The following is an 18968-nucleotide window of genomic DNA, read 5'->3' on the forward strand; positions in this document are numbered from 1 at the left end:
TTCAAAACTGCCTATGATCAAATCTTGAAAATGCTACAAGGTTAAAAATATTTTTTTCCAGCATTTTCAACCCTTGATTTCTAGTCAGTGTATTCTCTACTATTAGCTATTTTGGAATCACAAATCATTTTGACTCATTTTGGCCTTATTTTTCCCTCTGAAGCCTGTTCAACCAGATCTCTTTTCTAGGTTGTGCCCATGTTTTCTGGCCAGTGGCAGTGGCAGCTGGGTGCTGACCGTGCTCTGCCTCACTTGGGGTATCCTCAGGATGCCATTTCCCTTCGTGTTGCAGCTAGTGGATTCCCGGGCTCAGCAGCCTTACTATTGGAGGCTGGAAATGTGTTAAAGTTAAAGAGTCAAAACCCTTGCAAGGAAAGGAAATGAGAAGCCCTCTTGGCAGCAACAAATGGAAAATAAACAACCAAACTCTTCACAAGACAGATTCCTCAATTATAGTAACTCAGGCTCGCAAAGGCCAGAGCTAGGGCCCATTGGCATATGCAATATGTAAACACAGGGATGCAGTAATTAGCTGCGTGCTCATTTTGAGGTTTCAGAAGTCCTGTGACCTGCCATGGAGTAAGGTCATTAACCATAACCACACTAGTGACCTTCACACAGGACACCCCATCTCTCACAGTTACACGAGTGAACTCTGTACTGGGATGCCTCCCTGGCTCACATGCTCCAGCCCTCTTGTTTTAAATGCCACTGAGCTTTATGTGAGTGAGAGGATGTGACTTGAGGAATGGACTCTGATAGGAATATCTTACTTTCCCACATAGCCATGCTTAGGACTTAAATGTGATTAAGTAAAAGTAGTCAATACCAGAGATATTTTAAATTGTAGTCTTTTTTTTTTTAATTCAGAAAAATATTTGCTTAAAAACAGTACTCCTAGGAATCACTGAAGTGGTGTGGACCTCCATTCCTCCATTGCCTTGGGAAGAGACTTTTATCTTTGGAGTATGGAGTGTATAAGGATAGACTATTCATTTGAATAAGTAGATGTACAGCCATTACTACAAGTTTATCAACACAATGAAATGCTGCTCTGACCCAATTTTGCCAAGACTAGGTAAAATTAGTATTGAACATGAGTATTTTTCAAAGTTTTGTTTTACTGTGGCTGACCTGTGGCTCCCCTGAAATGCACTCATCCTGACTGGACTCCCTCCTCACACCACAGCCAGTTGAAGACTTCTTCAGACATTATCTGATTAATATGTTTGGAAGCATTATGTGGACTTATAAGAGGTGGAAGAACTAGTACAAAGAAACAACAGAAATGAGTTGAGTCTCAGTTCTCTAGGCTATTTAATGGAACCTGCAGTTTTATATTCACATGTATGTCATACAGTATAGAAGTTATTATTTTAATTTATTTACACAAAATTTATGTACTTCCTCACTAAAATTCCTTAGCAATAAATCTTGTTCCCTTAGCTCCCTTCTGTTCACAGGTCTGCATCTAGAATTCAGCTCCTCACCTCCAAGGCATTTCTCTCTCTCTTATTCCTGCAGTAAACTTAAAAAGAATCATAGCATAGTGTCTCTATTCTCCTTAGAGCTTAAACCATTAGCTGACAAGCTACCTCATCTCTGGGGGGTTGTAGTCTTTTGAATTTTGACTAAAATTATCCCTCTTCCTCTCATAACAGTATCCTGCTTTCAGACTGTACAAGGTGACAAGTGCTACATTCCACAATGAAAAAGAAACATGCTATTCTACATTCACCTTCCCATGTCTTCATGTCTAATGCTTGAAATTTTGCCTGTCAGGAACAGGAACTTTCTTTTCTTTGGTTTGTATTGGCACAGAATGGGACACAGTTAAGTTAATATTGCTTCTGTCCTCTGAACATAGAAACACCACCAGGGTGCAAAAATTCAATATAAGAACGAGAAACAATTAAAATGTATTTATTTGCTTACAATAATGCAGCTGTGTAACCAATGTCATCTACCTATTGACTTGCATAATACCCAGATTTCTAAGGTGTCTTTCTTGTTCATAACTAATTTTAATTTTGGTGAGTTCTTTTATTATGTTCAAACTGATCAAAACATATTCTCTGGAAGTACTTGAAATTGTCTGATCGATGGGGGGGTTTAATTTGGACTTAGCAGAAAGTCATATGTTGAATATTCTCTTCTTGGCAGAATTAGTCATGAAAACATGCAATTCTTGCCCCACAAATACTTTTTGTATGCAGAATATCGGAATTTCAGAATATTTGTCTTTCGTCCAATAAAGTCAGTCTCATACATTTGCAGACAGTAGTCCCAAGGGACCTGTGTTAGGCCAGAGCACATTTATTAAGTCAAAGAAATAATATTGATGGATAATTTGCAGTGTTTGAGGAGCTCTGAAAGCTCTTTTGCTTTTCCAGGACATCTATTTGCCATTTACAGACACGGCTACATGAGAAACGCGTGTCTCAATTTTTATCTGTCAATGACAGGTAGGAGCCAAGGATGTGTTACATGTGGGAAGGTAAAAGTTACAGTATGCTGCACTGGGTGAACAAAACAAAAAGTGTGAGGGAAAGAAAGGAAGAAGAAAAAACTGGAACTTAATATCACATAGTCATGCAGACTTGAAAGAACACAACATCATGGGATTAAAAGAGGAGAATGATGAAATAAATTACAGTGAGTTTTGGATGGGACTGAACTACAAAAGGGGCCTGTATGTGAAACAAATGGGAATTACCATGTCAGATCACACTGGGATCAACTAATTTAGTGCTAAAATAAGTAAAAAGAATATTTTAGGCTAATTGAGCTATTTGTATCCTCATTATTCCCATTTGTTTGCATCTATTCTGAAAATATTATCATCTTCTCACAGTGAAACATCATTACATAGCCAGTGAAGGGCGAATAAAGGGTTGCAAGTCATCTCATCAGCTCCAATGACACATCAGCAGATGGAAACAAAGAAAAAAAGCCCCCTTCATCTGCTTTATCTCGTTTTGCCTGGTTGTTCCAGAGACGTGTCCTTGCTGCTGTGCGATAGCAGCGCCCTCCCTGAGAAACATCCTGTCGCTGACCTCAACGTCTCCAGCAAAGTCATTGAGGCATCTGTGACGAGCACACCCCGTCATCATGTGGTCTTTGACCTAAATCCCTGAGCCACAGACATCCATCCAACATGGAAACAGCCAAGAGTGACCGAGCTGACCCTCTCTCCATGGTCATGGAGAAAAGATTAGCAGCACTGCTGGTCACTGCCGGGTCTGCTGCAACGCTTCAAAAGCCAATGCCATGGAAGTTCAACTCTAAAGCAATGCCTGAGTGGCCACGGGAAGTTGTACAATACAAAAGAGCCTTTTCAATATTTCTCAACAGTAAATACAAACTTATTGACTTTCCCTTTCCTTTCAAGCGTTTCTGTTGTCACCTCCTTCTGCACTCACTGACAGGGCACAGCTAGCCTTGAGAACAGAGCCTGGCTTGCTTTCTTGGGCAATTATTCTATTGTTCAAAGGGGAATAGAAATTTCTTTTTGTGTAATAAGGGACAGTTGCAGTAGGGAAGATATGTTGCCTGGAGATTGACTTGGAAAGCTTTGTTTCCCCATTTCAGTAGGAGTAGAAGGACAACTTATAGCTTAATTCTTACCTTCCTAGCCTGTCACCATAATTCATCCCTTGAAGCTCTTTGATATTCCTCAGTTTTATTAAGAATTATCTTTAAAAAAAAAAAGGGGGTCTCAGACACAGGCATACAAATCCCAAGGGCACAGTCAGAGTGGGAACACAGGTTCCTCATTTGAAGGAATTATCTACTGAGCACAATACAGGCTAGAATATGTGACTTGCTCAAAAGAAGAAAAAAAGCCTACCTTTATGCATATTGCAGTAAAGAAGGAAAGAAAAAGATTCATGATTGTGAACAAATTCTTGTGGCGCGCAGTATTTTTCAAGTATGGTTTGGCTCAAATCCCATAAAATAAGAATGGATAGCAAAATACGTGAATAGTTTCTTCTAAAGTTCTTATTACACAGGAACAGCAGGCATTTCTCAAAGAGAAATGTCTTGTCCAATCTGAAGTGTTTGCCAAATTGCTATAAGCAAACACATAATATCATCGCCTCAAAAAAAACCCAGTTTCATCGTCCAAAATTACAGTTCAGTCCTATATTTTCATCTCTGTCAGGATTAGGCTTTGGTAGGGAAAAAAAAAAAAAAATGGACTCTTTTACAGTGGGCTAATGAGAGGCTGTTTTAAGTTGTGCCACTGTGTAGAAACAGAACTAAGCATGGACATTTTGAACATAGAAATCTGTAGGATTTCTAATGGGAATCAGTATAAAGCTTGTCTTGACTGTGACCATGACACAGGTACAGCTCTCTACCTCTTCAGGACACTGCCTGACCCAAGGAGGAGGAGGTACTATCTATGCCCTACAGATCAGTAGAGCTACCCAGTTCTTGGGTGAGGAGGAGTCACCTGTAGCTCTCTGGTCCGTAAGATCCTCCCTCTAACTATAGAAGCAGAATCAGAGAACATGCTGAGTTGGAAGGGACTCTCAAGGATCATCAAGTCCAACTCCTGGCCTTGAGCAGGACATCCCAACAGTCACACCATGTGCTTGAGAGCATTGTCCAAAAGCTTCTTGAACTCTGCCAGGCTTGTTGCTGTGATCACTTTTCTGGGGAGCCTGTTCCAGTGTCCAGTCACCCTCTGGCTGAAGAATCTTTTCCTGATATCCAACCTTAACCTCTCCTGATGCAACTTCAGGCCATTCCCTTGGGTCATGTCACTGGTCAGCACAGAGAAGAGATCAGTGTCTGCCCCTTCTCTTCCCTTCACAAGGAAGCTGTGAACAGCAAGGGGATCTCCCCTCAATCTCCTCCTCTCCAGGGTGAACAGACCAAGTGACCTCAGCTGCTCCCCATATGGCTTCCCCTCAAGGCCCTTCAACATCTTTCTGGCCCTCATTTAGATTCTCTCTAATAACATGATTGTCCTTCTCATGAGGTGCATCTCCAGGGATGAGCTAACCTTCAAAATGGTTACAAGATCCAAGCTCCTTGTGTTTCCCTAAATCATCTGCAGCAACCCTGGCCATCATTTAACACGGGAACAGCGGGTTGTTGCTTGGTACCAGCAGCTACTGCTGCCTCACAGATGTTCACATGGAGGGGCAGCTGCTCCACCTCTTCCACTCACCCTCAGAAGGGGTGGGAGGAAAGAGAAATAGATGAGATGGGGAAATGGGAGGGACAGAGAAAATTGAAGGAATGGAGAAAAGGAAATAGTCTATAGTTCCTCCAGTGTCAATCACAGTAACTGCCCTGAGGACAGATCAAGTAACTTCCCCTCTGCAAGAAGGGGAGAATAATCAAACAACAGTATCTACTGTGTGGAATTTGCGTAAATTATTATTTCATAGACTTTTTAAGCATCTCCCAGTCTTAACAAATGCGATGCCATTCCCTCACTGTCATGCTGGGGAGTAAGTCCCACAAGCTGCCTTGCATGGGGGGACAGTTCTGCTGGCAGTCTTGCTTCTTGGGTGAAACCAAGCAGAGTTTCCCTTGTCTGCCATGCAACGCTGTGATCTTTCTCCCATGCTGGAACTCGATGACCCAGATGCAGATGTCAGGATCAGGTTGTGTTGTTCAGCCAGAGCTAGTAAAAAGAGTTCAGGCTGGGAGAGAGGCCACAGCACTGCATTTACAAGAGTTAAAATCTTGTAGGGAAGCATGAAATGGGAACTGGTTTGTAGGAATCCCTCTGTTGAAGCACGAAACTTGGCTGCCTGATACCCAACAGACAACACCCACCATGACATGTTTTATGATGGATCTGTTTGTTCTGAGCACTACAATGCAACTTTTCATCTTGGCAACTCTTTCAGCAGACAAAATTGGGAGACAAAGTGTCTTCCCTTCCAGCCCACCCTGTCCTCTCTAGATCACACAAAGCACATTTTTTGAGCAGTGTTAGGATTTTATTTACTGCAGGCAAAGGCACAATTCTCTCCAGCCCAAAAACCACCACATCAAGAGCAGCTTTGGTGAAGCCTGAAATCAAGGCCTAAGAATTCAGGTGTGAATTATAAAAAAGCCACCATACCAATCTTATATTATTATGATGATAACTTGGTACCTTTTCCTTCCTTCTGACATCTCTTTCTTTGTACAATACATTTTCTGCTCTCGGTTGTAGCTGGGCAAGGATTTCCCCTTGCTGATGGATGCTGGATGATCTCTTTGACCCTTACTTCATTTCCTCTTTTGAAACCACAAGTTTTTCCTTTCTTCATGCAAGGGCTCCACGGACTCCACTCACTAGTTTCGCAGTGCACTGCAATAAACATAGAACAAACTTAGCCTGACCAATATACTTCTGTATACAGAATACATATGATACATTATTTTCATTCTGCATCAGCCAAAAGGTGGAATAAACTAATGGAATTAATCAGTTGTGGGTTGCAGCAATGAATTGACAGAAATTGAACTGTTAAGGATATGCAGAACAAAATAATGTCAAATGATTATGACAGTTACTATTTTCTACTCACTATTTTGTAATTACATTCCTGAAACAAGGCAATAACAGCACAGCTGGTCTCAGTGGAATCAGTTACTGGGGTTTGTTCTGACTTTGCTTTGGTTTGATGGAGCTGTAAGCCCTTTTAGCTTCAGTGGAATAGACTTTGGTCATGCCTGTGTGAAAGGTGAGTGAAGCCATTGGGTCAAGCTGCTGCAGCTTGTCTCAAAGACAGAAATTTGGAAATTGATAGTTATAAAGGACCAACTGATATCAAAAGATGGTACACTGGAAGTCAAGTGTCTTTGTCCATCTAAAGACCCATCATCTGTAGCATACACAAGCTAGAAACAGGCAAAGCAGAGGAGAATTTGGGTCAGTGTGAGGCTTCAAGCTTTTCAGAATGGTGCAGGTTACCCTTTCTAAACCAGAGTGATGTGAATGTGCATCCTGTACTGTTTGGAAGTCAGAAGGTGTGTCATTTCACGCTTATCCAAAGAGTGTAAACAAAAAATGGGAATAAACTTGGAAGGCTAACAATATGCTTTTATAATAGCTATCCTTCTATTATGCCATCTTGCTATCTTTCTCTTGAAAAAAGATAGTAAATATATATATTTACTTTAAGTCCAACTATGTGCTTATTGTAAGTCACCACTGAAGAAGGAGAGACTTCCAGTCCTCTATAAGGAGGAATTAGCAAGTCAACATTTTTCCAGATCAAGAATTTACTTCTAAATTTTCTGGAACCTAGAAATATAACAGACTTTAGGCAATCTTTGAACCTTCCTTCAGTGGATTGTCATATGGGTCTTTTTTTTCATGTTACACTGGAGCTCTTCTGCTAAAATAATTGGCTTTCACATGCACAAAAAGGTTCTGGTTTTACTGCATAGCTTTAAATGGCTTTTCCTCTCGGAGACTGACTAATTGTTATAGCAGCTGAGTCTACAGCAGTTGGAAACAGCCATCAAGAAACAAAAATGATGCCTTGAATTTCTTTCAAAGATTAAAGTCTTTTCTTGAAAATAAAACCATAAAAGCCTACACTACCACCTGACCAAATATATATTTGAGAAGGAAAACACCAAACTACTGCTCATTATCTTTATTCCTGCATTACTTCCCCTCCAAAACACTTGATGCTAGAGGGAGCTATGTGCATGGTGCTGTGGAGAAGATTTCCATCACGGCCAGACTGTGCCTAAGTGCTCTCTGGTTGCTGGTGGCTGAAGAGGTTACAGCTTGCACTGCAGCTCATGGCCCTCAGCCACCACAATAAACAGCCAACGTACTAAAATAAGCTGAGCCCTGCCACAGCTTCAGTGTGCCCGTGGTGGGGGATGCCAACTGCAGCTGTTCACAGGCAAACATATCACTTGTTCTTCTTTCATTTGGAGGGATGGCTGAGGGATGGAGCAGACAGTTAGATGTGGTGACATCCAAAGTTGCCCTTGTGTGAATAATTGGAGCTTTTGAGTCAGAGGCTCAAGACACAAAAGCAAGTCTCTTCTCCACAGCCAGTGAGTCACAATGACATCAACCTCACTCCTTCAGTGTCAGTGACACCCTATTTGTAATCCTCATTTTCTGAAATCAGGTGATTATTGCACCATTTTGGAGATTGGAGGTTTTTTGGGGGATGTTTCCTTAATATATTAGTTTTTAGCCTTCACCTTTGAAAAGGTAAGCTTCAAAATGTTCTTGCATACATGCTTTGAAGGCTCAGGTGGTACAAGGGAGCTAAAATTAAGCCATTAGTATTTTAATATTTTTTAAACTACATGTGAGATCTGACTCAGGGTTTTTGAAGCTTTGATATTAGTGGTGCTAATTGCCCTTAGCATGAAGGCACAACCAGGTTGGTGCCTCTTGTGAAGTGGCAGACTTGGGAAACACCTTGAGTGTTTTGTGCTGGGGAATGCATCTTGTAATGAAGAACATTTTCATTTCCCTGGTGTTGTAACTGACCATGCCTTCTTTAGATCCCACACCCCCTCTGAGAAAACGAGGCAGGACATGGGGAGCAGACTCACCAATGCTGGTGCACTCCATCGTGTGGTTGTTGGCTTCCAGCCCATCAGGGCACTTTTCAAGGCACTTTCCACTGTATAAGTAAAACCCACTTTTACACTTTGTGCAGAAGTTTCTGGTGAAGCAGGTATCACAGTCAGCTTTACATTCTGAAATGCAAACAGTAAACAACAGCGTTGTTGCTCTTTGCCATGAGCTGCCATGGGCTCTCTCACATAAACCAGAGTCACGCAATTCTAGCAATGTCAGACAATCCTCAGAGGAAGCAAATTATGTTAGGTCTTCTTCCTGGCTGGTACACATGGTGAGGCCAGCCACAAGTGACCCTGGCAGGGGTGAGAATTTAGAAAGGATGGCCTGATGCTGAACAGCCCCACACTGCTAATCTTCTTGGAGACCTATGCAAATGGCAGGCAGAGCAGAGCACATGAGAATAACAGCACTGTGCTGTTTCTGCCCTACCCTGGCACCACATAGGTGCTAATTAACCCCATGGGACACAAGTGCTGGGTCAGCTCCCCACTCCTATGTCCTGTCTCCAGGAGATAAAAAATATTCATCCAGAAAAAAAAAAAGAAAAAAGAAAAAAGAAAAAAAGCCAGAATTTAGAATCTGCTTAGGAGTGGTTTTGATCAACATATCATTCTTTTTTTTTAAATGGTTCCCTGATGTTCAAGCAGATGTTCTGTAGTACTTAATGCATTCTCTATATGACTACCCAAATTGGCATTGTTGATACTTTTCCCAGTTCTCAGAAATTTTTAAGAGAAATGCATAAAACCTTATGTATGGCACAGCTCATGTTTGATATGCAAGGCCACACACTGCTAAAAAGCGAGCAAATACTTTGCAGTGTCAGGTTACTCTGTAAGACTTTACTCTGGGGTCCATTCACTAAATAACTTTTATTACCAGGTAAAAACTGGGAGGGTTTCTTGGCCATCGCTCTTATGTTTTTATATCACCTGTGGGATTATAAACAGTGAATTCAACAACAAAAAGAGGAGTGGGGAGGACATTGTGGTCTTTTCCAGTTCATTTATGGTTCAAAAATCCGTAGTGGGGTCAAAATGTTGCCTGAGCAGTAAAGAATAGAGTTGGCTTCTCTGTCCCCCAGCCCGGAGACAACACATACCAGTAAATTCCCCCAAATCAGGCTGAAACCTGGCCAGCTGAATCCTGGCCAGCTTCTACAGGCATTCAGAGGACTACAGTGAGCATGAGACAAGCTATAAAGGGACCAGAGCAAGCCTGGTCCAAAGCATGACACCTGCCACCTTATTTCCTTGCTTCAGGGCTCAGGCGAGTAAGGGCAGTGGGTTAAACAGCTCCAGCCACCAGGATTCAGCAGCCCCCTCTCTCTATTCAGAGCTGCCGGCGTTCTCTTGCTTCTGGAGGGCACTGGTGCCCACCAGTGCTTCCCCCATCACATGGGGATGCAGAGGAGGAGGAGGAGGCCATCACCTGGGTCCTAGGCAGGTCATTAATGCAGAGCTGGGATTCCTGAGCTTTATGCCATTTTTGTGGTCTTTAACTTCTTGCTTGGGTTAATATTTACTGCACTACTATAAAGAACTAAGCAAGCAAGGACAGAGCCTGTCCATCTCCTTCTCTGTTGACTTGACTCCGAAGGAGACGCAGCATTCAAGAGAGAACAAACAAATCCACATGCTTCCCCTTTCCCCAGCACTTACTTGCACACTTATTAATGTCGGGATACCGTGTCCCATAGTATCCGCTTGGACACGAGGAAAGACACACTCCAATCTGTTTCATGCCAATCCTCTCCAGAACAAAGAAGAGCCTGGGCTTACATGACAGGCATCCGTTGTAGTCAGAGCATGTAGCACACCCTCCTTGGCAACCCTGGCTCACGTTAGGATGCACTGAGAAGAAAAGAATTTAAAAAAAAACAAACTGTGAGAAAACTATACTTTAAACAAGACCATGAAATAATGGTTCCTCTGCACTTGGGAGGGTGGACCATCCATCTCTCTGACAGCTCCTAAAGATTGCTTCATTTTTTTCTTGTGTCTCCTATGACCTGACTTGTCATTTCAGAAATTATTTCATCTGCATAAAAATGAGAAGCTCAGCTGACATCTTAGCATCTTGAAGAAATAGCCAGCAGTAAATGATCTTTGAAATAGATGATATGGAACAGCAGCATTCTAGAGAACATTAATTTTTCTCTTCCTTATTTTCAGGGGCTTTTTCTGCCTTGTGTGCATTTGGTTCAGCAGATAAATTCATGTTAACTTATTCTTTCTTTTCCTAGTTGGATGATTAAAAATCGATCTAGTGTATAATTTCCTTCGTTGTTATTTTCCTAAATGCCACTTTATTTGAGTTCTGCTATGCAGGAATATGCCCGAATAAGATCTGATGATACCTTGCCTTAAAAAAAAGACACAGGAGAGCCATCCTTCTCACCCTCCTTCTTTCCCTGGAATGTTCTCTCTGGCATGTTTTTAATCTCTAACAATTACAACCTGATGTTTAGACTTAACTGTGGCATTTACCCTGCTCCAGTCTCAGCATGTAGCATAGGTAGGATTATATTTGCCTTTCAATTGAATTGTTCTAATTCTCCAGACAAGGAAGGCGAAATTTATTACACACACTGCCTAACTTCTTTAGGGGCTTGGGGATAGCAGGAAGGAGGATGCTGTTGCAGACAATCTTTTCAGTAGCAGACATTAATCTGCTGTGTGATACAATGAAGTGTATTACTTCTCAATGGTAGAGAATAAAGTTTTGCATCTTCCTGTACTTGAGAAGTTGTTACCTACTTTTAATTCCCTCTTGCTTGCTTTCTTAAATAAACTGAAACTAAATAAATAATGGAACATCAAGAACTCCAGACTCTGTGTCCCCTCTTTTTTTGGCCTTGTCTTGCATGAAAAAAATGGTCATCTTTTAAAGTGCAAACTTTAATCTCTCAGCCTAACACACCTGGTTATATTTCATATATAGAAGAAATATAGTCCTCATTTACATTTGTAACTTGTATTTCTGATTACTTTTGGCTTCCTGTTCTGCCTTCTCCTCAGGCCAGCGATAATTTTATAAATGTGCACATGCATGGTGTGATTGCCTATTTTAGTGCTTCGATTTTATTTTGATCTGCAGACACTGCTAAATAGCTTGCACACACAATTAACTTGATTTTTTTCAACTCCTTTCTGTGGAGCCCTATGAGGCAGACCACGAGTCCGTATGAATCCATGGCTTGCATCATGAGGGGCACCACTGCCTGCTGCTCAGGGCAGGGTTGCCTAGCAGGGAAGTTCAGGAACACCTCTGTACTTTGTTCACTTACACTCTCAGCAGAAAAGACATGTCCCATGAATGGGAAAAGCACTTTGCTGGGCTCTGAGGTTTCAAGGACAAGTCCTGTTACCTGAAGAACCGCAAAGGGAATTCAAGTTCACTCTTCTTCTTTCAGTAAGAAAATGAGGAATGAGGGTTATTTCTCTCAGTAGGGCTGGACATACATGAGATGTATAAACTTTGGCCTTGCTGTGCACGAACAATTTCAGTAAGAATACAAGAACTCAATTCTCTGTGCGTACTGAGACACTAGTTTTGTAGCATTACCTAGAGGAAAGTGTGTTTACAACGAGGACACAACACCACTATAAGAATAAATGACATTCAGCAGTGAGAAGTTGCAACCCCAATTCAGTTATCATACTTGCTTTCACTAGACTCTCAAAATACTGAGTACTTAATAAATATGACACTTTTTTTTTTCCTGAAAATATTCTAAAAGCACAGAGCTTATTGATTTTGAAATTAAGAGCCTGGAAATTTTTTTCTTTCTAAAGTTAAGTAAATGAAAACATCCTTATCTGTCTCTCCTCTGTCTTGTGGCCCTTGTATGAAACAGCTTTAAAAGGCAGACACAGTAATGCAATCTAAGAAGCTGACATTATTTAAAAACTATCTGTGACTTTCCTTCATTAAGTCTGACAGTTGGATGAAAAAGCAGCTGAAGTACAAAATATTTGTCATCAAAGCTGCTGTATAAAATATGGATGATCACTTTTGACGGGAAACATATTATGTGTGAGCACCTGTGACACATCATTATGAATAGATTCTCTTGACAGAGAAAACATTATGTGCAACTGCTCTGAGGTCAAGATGTGTGTGTGAGCCCAGACAGGCAATACTTTACTATTGAAATATGATAATTCTCTATAGCTAAGGTCCATTACATGGCCAATTTCCATCTCCTCTTTAACTCCAGAAGTACTAAGTATAAAATAAAATGTACTCATAGCCATTTTCACAATTTCTGCCTCTTTTCCTGAATTCCAGATACATCTCATACAAGTAACACAGCAAAAAAGGAAAGCATAGCTCCAAACGGAGAATGTTATTGCTAGTGTTATGGAGCAAGGAGTAGGATAAAATATGCAAGTCAAGCTCCACTGATTTCATGTCATGTTATAACTAAAAGTGTGAAGCAAAATATACACCAGTTCTTGGAAATTCTTAAAGAAAAATATCACTGAAAAGTCAGAATTAACATTTTACATGAAGCACGGGTGTTTTCTCTTAAAAACTATTAAAGAGATGCGCTTTTTTGATTGTCTTTTACTGCATTTGGCATTTCTTTGAGTCTTGTATTTGTGTAATAAAATAGTTTCTCATTTGTATTGCAATAAGGGCAGAACTGTATTCCGGCCTAGGCAAGAATCAAGGCAGGGAGGGACAAGCCACATGCTCCAGAAACTGGCATTCTTTGACAGCACTGGGCTTTGTCATTGAACCTGGAAGAAAAAAATTGTGGAGCAAAAATATTTGTGCCTAGAGAATGCGATAACGTGTTTGAAATTAGGCATCTCCAAGCTCCAGCTGAAAATCTCACTCTTGTTACCCCTCAGCCTCCTCCCTCTCTGGTTCAGATCCAGATGCTTTCCATATCCTTGGAATGTATGGGCCAGTCCTTCCCCTGCTGCAAAAGCTGGGTGGGATTGAAGGGATTCCAGAATTCATTCAATCTCCTGGGTACAGAACTGGCCCTTACTCTTCCTCTCTCATTGCAGCAAATTGTTAGTACCTGCCAGTCTCAAGTGCTTCACCAGCTCCAACCATAACCCCAAGGAAGCATCCAGTAGTTTTACCTCTTTTTTTAACCAGTATCAGACACAGAGCTTGGAGTTTAAGTGGTGTGCCACAGGAAGCTGGAAACATAAACCCCACCTAGTGAAACCCAGTCACGGTAGACCAGGTGTAAGCATTGCTCCGAATTTCTATACTAAGGTATACAGTAGAAATGGGTAAATAATGTATATTCATGTTTAGAAACACTTTGACGTGAAAAAGCAGGTGATAAAGCACTAGGAGAGCACAGACCACTCCTGTCAGCCACAAATTATAGATGTGGTAAGAGGGATGAAGAGACATTCAGTGCCTTGGCAGAGGGTTGGGCACTGTGTCCTTGCGGGTTAGACACTGGCTGCAGAACCAGGAGGTATGGAATGTAGCATAGCAAATATGTCCAAGACATGTTCTTGCTATGTACACTTGAAATCACTTGGTCTTTGGTGCAGCACTCTCCATTACAAAGACAAAAAAAATGAAATGTAAAAAATTCTCACCAACTTTCAGAACAGACTCAATGGGAATGAAATATTCTATGCATGACCCTACTAACCATTGAGTGCTCCACTCTCTTGTATCCAAACACTTTTTGAGCACAGTGAAATCACAGACTCTCAGAGATGGAAAATGCAGCATAGCAGTGGGCAAAGCAAATGGTGGGAGCACAGAGACCCATAGACAAGTTCTCTCTCAGCTCTTACACAAACATGAGCCAGAAGTGTTACAAACTACTCATTTGCAGACTCATGACTGGCTATAGGTCCAAAATCTATCCCTTCTTTTTTTTTTTTTGTAAAACCTAAATACTGCAGATTAGAGAAGACCCTAAATGGATATTGAAATATTCCCTTCTCCTGTCTGACTTTAAGCTCTTTTTTTCCCAGAGGCTTCTTTTTGTGCAAGCCATTAGTCCAGATATTAGTTAAGTCTCACTAGCAAATGAAATCTCAGAATATTTTCCAAAGCCCTACTCTGGAAACAATGAGTTATAGTCTCTGTTAAAAGCAGAAAGTTAAGGATAAGGAGCTGAGTTTGAATCTGAACTTTTGTGGACAAGAAACTAGATTTTGACCGCATGTAGCAAACAAATTCTGAACCTTTGCAATTGTATTTTTAAATCAATTTTACTGCATGTATAGATTAAAACTTAGGGGATCAAAAAACCATGGAAATAAGAAAATGTGGGAGAAATCCAGCCGGGCATAGGTTCTGACACCCGGGGGAAAGCACAGGGTAGAAGAATAATTTTTGCCCATTTGCCACAGCTAAGGTGCACTGTCTCATCACCACTCCAACAACAAGATATCCCTTTAGAGGTTTGCTCTTGAAATGGATGTGCTAGGCAAATGGAATCCATCCCTGCTGCTGCTCCTGGTTTCTCAAGCTTGCGTGTTCTCACAGGAAATATTTTCACAGCAGAGCTGCTCTGGAATTCAGCCTTCCCAGCTGGGCTACCCATTGCCAGGAGAGCCAGACCCCACCTCAGCTTTTACCACCAACCCGCACCCGCACGGACATGAGCCCTTGTGGTGGTGCGGATTTGGGATGGGAAATCCCATGGGTTCTCGTGTCGTTCAATTGCTCTGTGTGCTCACTCGTCTTCCTTTCTCTTTCCCTTGCCTGGTGAGAAGCAGCTGCCTGTGGTGGTGGCCTGAAAACAATACTTCATGTAAAGCAGAGCTACTCTCAATCATGCAGACCGTCCTTTAGGCAAGCGCAAAGAGCATTTGGCAGTCAGCTCTTCTAATGAGAAAGTCATTAAGGAATTCAGTTTGCAAACCACAGCGTATTTCCTCACTCTTTCTTGGACAGGGGTTCTTTGTGTGGAAAAGCACTAGAGGTGGGACACACAATGAAAAAGGCTGAACTGTCCTGCAGGCAACCGGCAGCGCAGAGCAGGGACAAAGCCCAGGAGCACTAGGACAGCCCTGGGAGAGCCACTATGCATGGGCTTGATGAATGTGTATTATCAGTGCTAAATAGATTGCCAGCCTGGGCCAAGGTGAAACCTGAGTTCGGTCTTGCAGGCTAAGCTCTGCTTGATCACTCGGCCTTAACTCACCTGCAGGGAGCAAGGGACTGGATGTGCTGTGGTGGGGGAGCAGCTGGGGAAGATAAACCTGTACATGGCAATTCCTACACTGGGTTGGCAATAAGTTTTCTCGGATGCAACTGGATCGGTGGTGATAGCTGAGGAATGTGGACTCTCTGTTCAGCCTCCTCTGGGCCTGCAGGAATCTGAGGCACTCGCAAAAGAGGCAAAGAGGAAAAAACAGTCCAAAAGTCAACTGTTAATGTCTTCTGCTTCTCTTTGTGATTTGATCTTCACAAATATTTTAGGACTTTTTTCTGAGAGGGTGGTAACTCCTCCAGAGATTTGCCTGACTTCTATTTTCTATTTTACTTCAGAGTATTGCTGCCTTCTGATACAAAACATGTAGCAAAGAGGATTCCCAAGTGTCTTCCTATGTTTTGAAGGGAAAAGATCTTATACAAAACAAAAAAAATTCCCCAAACATCTGCCTGGCTTGACAATATTTTTCTCTTCAAGAGGCACTTTATGTCTGAGGGAATAGAAACCAACCTATTTTATTCACCAAATGTCAAGAGTTCTAAAAAGCAACAGAAATGTGAGCATGGGACTGTTCCACAGTCTCAGGGAGTATCCATAACTGTTTTGTAGTGGTGTCGATGAGCAAGGAGGCCCTTGGCCCAAATGGCCAAGACCTCACTGGGGATTGCCTCATCATTATTAAACACATGTCTGGCAGAGTGATCCTGAAAATTAAGTACACTGGCAGCCAGAACGCATTTCCCCTGAATTCGGTTAGAAAGAGGATCAACAGGCTGAAAAATCTCACCAGGGGTGCAGAGTTTTATGCAGTCTCCTAGCATCTTCAGCACAACAGAAATCAACCACAACAACCACAAATGGCTCCTTGTCATTCCAGAGAGTTTTGTAAATAAACTGAAAAATTCTTTTCATGGAGAGAGAAGGGAAATTGATTTTTTTTTCCCACATACTGTGGAGCACCACCAACATTCAAGCATCCAGGAAGTTTAACCAGTATAGGAAGCAAAGAGGATTCCTCTTGGCAAGAGGCAAGAGAAAATTGCCTTAAACAACCTGATAGTGATGGTGATGGTGATGGTGATGGTGAAGGCAATACTTTCTCACATCAACTTCTAAATTCTGTAAGCAACTACAGATATTTCTTTTAGAGTCAGCTGTAGTTGTTTCCAAATACCCAGCCTTCAAGACTATACGTTATTAATTTCCTCTAAAACGTAAACTCAATTACATAATCTCTATCTTATTGTCTAGATTAAAAAAAAGCTATAGTAGAAGGGTAAGTATGTGATCTATTAAAAGTAGTACCCAGTAATTGTAGTAACCTAATAATTCTATAACCAGCTGTGTTATGACAGTTGTCAGATTCAGCTACTTGCAAATAAAGCATCTGTGCTCAGATAAAAAAGGAGGTGTGACTTTTGGAAAGAGATTATATTTGATGCACATATAGACAGTATTTTAATAATCTAGTCCTTCAAGTTCCTGTCATGAAGATCCCCAGATGATTTTATAGGGTTCATATAGACACAGTGCTCTAAAAACAAAGTTGTCAACAGCACTGTGACTCCTTTGACTCTTCAATCTCTCCCGTACAAGAGATGCATGCTTCTACTGAGTAAAGAAGCAAAAATATAGAGTGTACCGGCTCATTCTTTGATATGTGTGGTCTTTCTGCTTGATGGTAACTTTCCATCTCCGATTTTTGTGTTTGTAACAAAGGTTGTGAATGGTCAGGCTATCCTGGTGGCAGCAGAGCCTGTACCCCCCACACCCCATTCACTTCTCCTGTTTTGTTCTCTTAACATACTGGAGACTTTGATTGTTGCACATTACGCAGATGCTCGTGTATTTCCAATCTGTATAAGGATCACTCAGCTCATACTGTCAACATTACACAACTACAGTAGCATTTGCAAGTTTCTCATTTCCCACAGGGTCTTTTGAGACCAGAGTTTTTCTCTCAAAGTTTTGTTTCAGAAACCACAGAAAGAACAGCAGGATGTAACAGATTTTACTTTCCATGCTGGGGACTAGGGAGAAGGGTTTAGACAGCAAAAGCCTGTAATCCCATGTCGAAACTATGATTTTCTACTACCATGTTTACAGCATTAAAAAATTAATAAGCCAGACAGCAAGCCAGCCCTCTGCCTTGGCGGTGCTCAGATGTGCCTTTGGTCAATTACTTAATATCCTCTCAATTTAATATATTTTCCTAAGTGGAAGTGATCAAAAGTTTGTACTGAATGAAATGATTTCTTTCTGTGTAATGATTAAATTCATACCATACTGAAGCTAACTGGAAGCCCCAAATACGTTGCTTGCAGTGGAACTGTTCTGGACTGACGCCTGCAAACATTAAAATGGAACATGTCTCTTTAAATTCAGGACTCACATCAAAATTTCAAGTCATAGTATAGGTATTAAGGAGTATCACAGTGCTAGAAAATCTCTAAAAATTGTGTTCTACAGCTTGTAACAAGGAAAAACTCTGATCTCACATTTTCATGAAGGAAAAAGGCTACCTTTTTCAGGCTGACTGGACCGTCCATCTGCTAGTGACACAAAATAGTGTCCAGAATTCCAAGTTGAAATTAATTATTAAAATAGTGCTTGTGTGACACTCAGCAAATGATGATCCAACTGTTTTTACCTTTCCCTCATGCCACTGGGACTCATGCTATTCTAAAAGAGAAAGAAGTCAAAAGTTTCTGACTGCAAAACATGAACAGTATGATGTGAAATCAGAATAAACTCTGGTGGAAAATAGACAAGAGTCATCATCACCAGTCAGCTTGAACTCATTGACAAAAGTCCTGGGCCCCCAAAGTTGATGGTAAAACTCCTGTGAAGAAAACAGGGTGAGGATAATTTGTTAATCAGCATTAGTATAGTCCATGGTTTGGAGCATAATTAACTGATTTTTAGAGGGCAGTGTAGTGTGACTGGATGGCCTGTTTGGATTGGGATTAAGTAATAGGACGGGTGAGATTTAAGTAGTCATTCGAATCCTGAGAAACTGACTCAGTTCAACAGCTCTGTGTGCCTGGATTTCCTAGAGAAGTAACTATGAATGGCACGTAGTTAGGGCTTGCTTTATCACCCCTTCTGCGTGCTGCCCTCCCTTTGAAGTCTGAGCCTTTCCCTCCCGACCAGCTTCACTGCCGCACACACTGACCCACATGAAAGCAAGTCGGTGCTCACACCGAGCATCGCTCACTTCCCCAAACCCTAATG

The 18968-nt window shown here is 41.4% G+C and overlaps 1 protein-coding gene across 1 annotated transcript in view; it reads right to left on the reverse strand.

Moving 5' to 3' along the window:
* Nucleotides 1-18968, reverse strand: part of RSPO3 (R-spondin 3) — a 58598-nt gene that overhangs the window by 16445 nt on the left and 23185 nt on the right. Inside the window, exons 2-4 of the mRNA XM_059842163.1 lie at nt 10240-10431; nt 8548-8694; nt 6125-6322 (exon numbers count right to left, since the gene is read on the reverse strand). Coding sequence (XP_059698146.1) covers nt 6125-6322; nt 8548-8694; nt 10240-10431 — 537 coding nt within the window. The remainder of the gene's footprint in view (nt 1-6124; nt 6323-8547; nt 8695-10239; nt 10432-18968) is intronic.

The sequence above is a fragment of the Haemorhous mexicanus genome, chromosome 3 (assembly GCF_027477595.1).
Source record: "Haemorhous mexicanus isolate bHaeMex1 chromosome 3, bHaeMex1.pri, whole genome shotgun sequence".
Lineage (NCBI taxonomy): Eukaryota > Metazoa > Chordata > Aves > Passeriformes > Fringillidae > Haemorhous > Haemorhous mexicanus.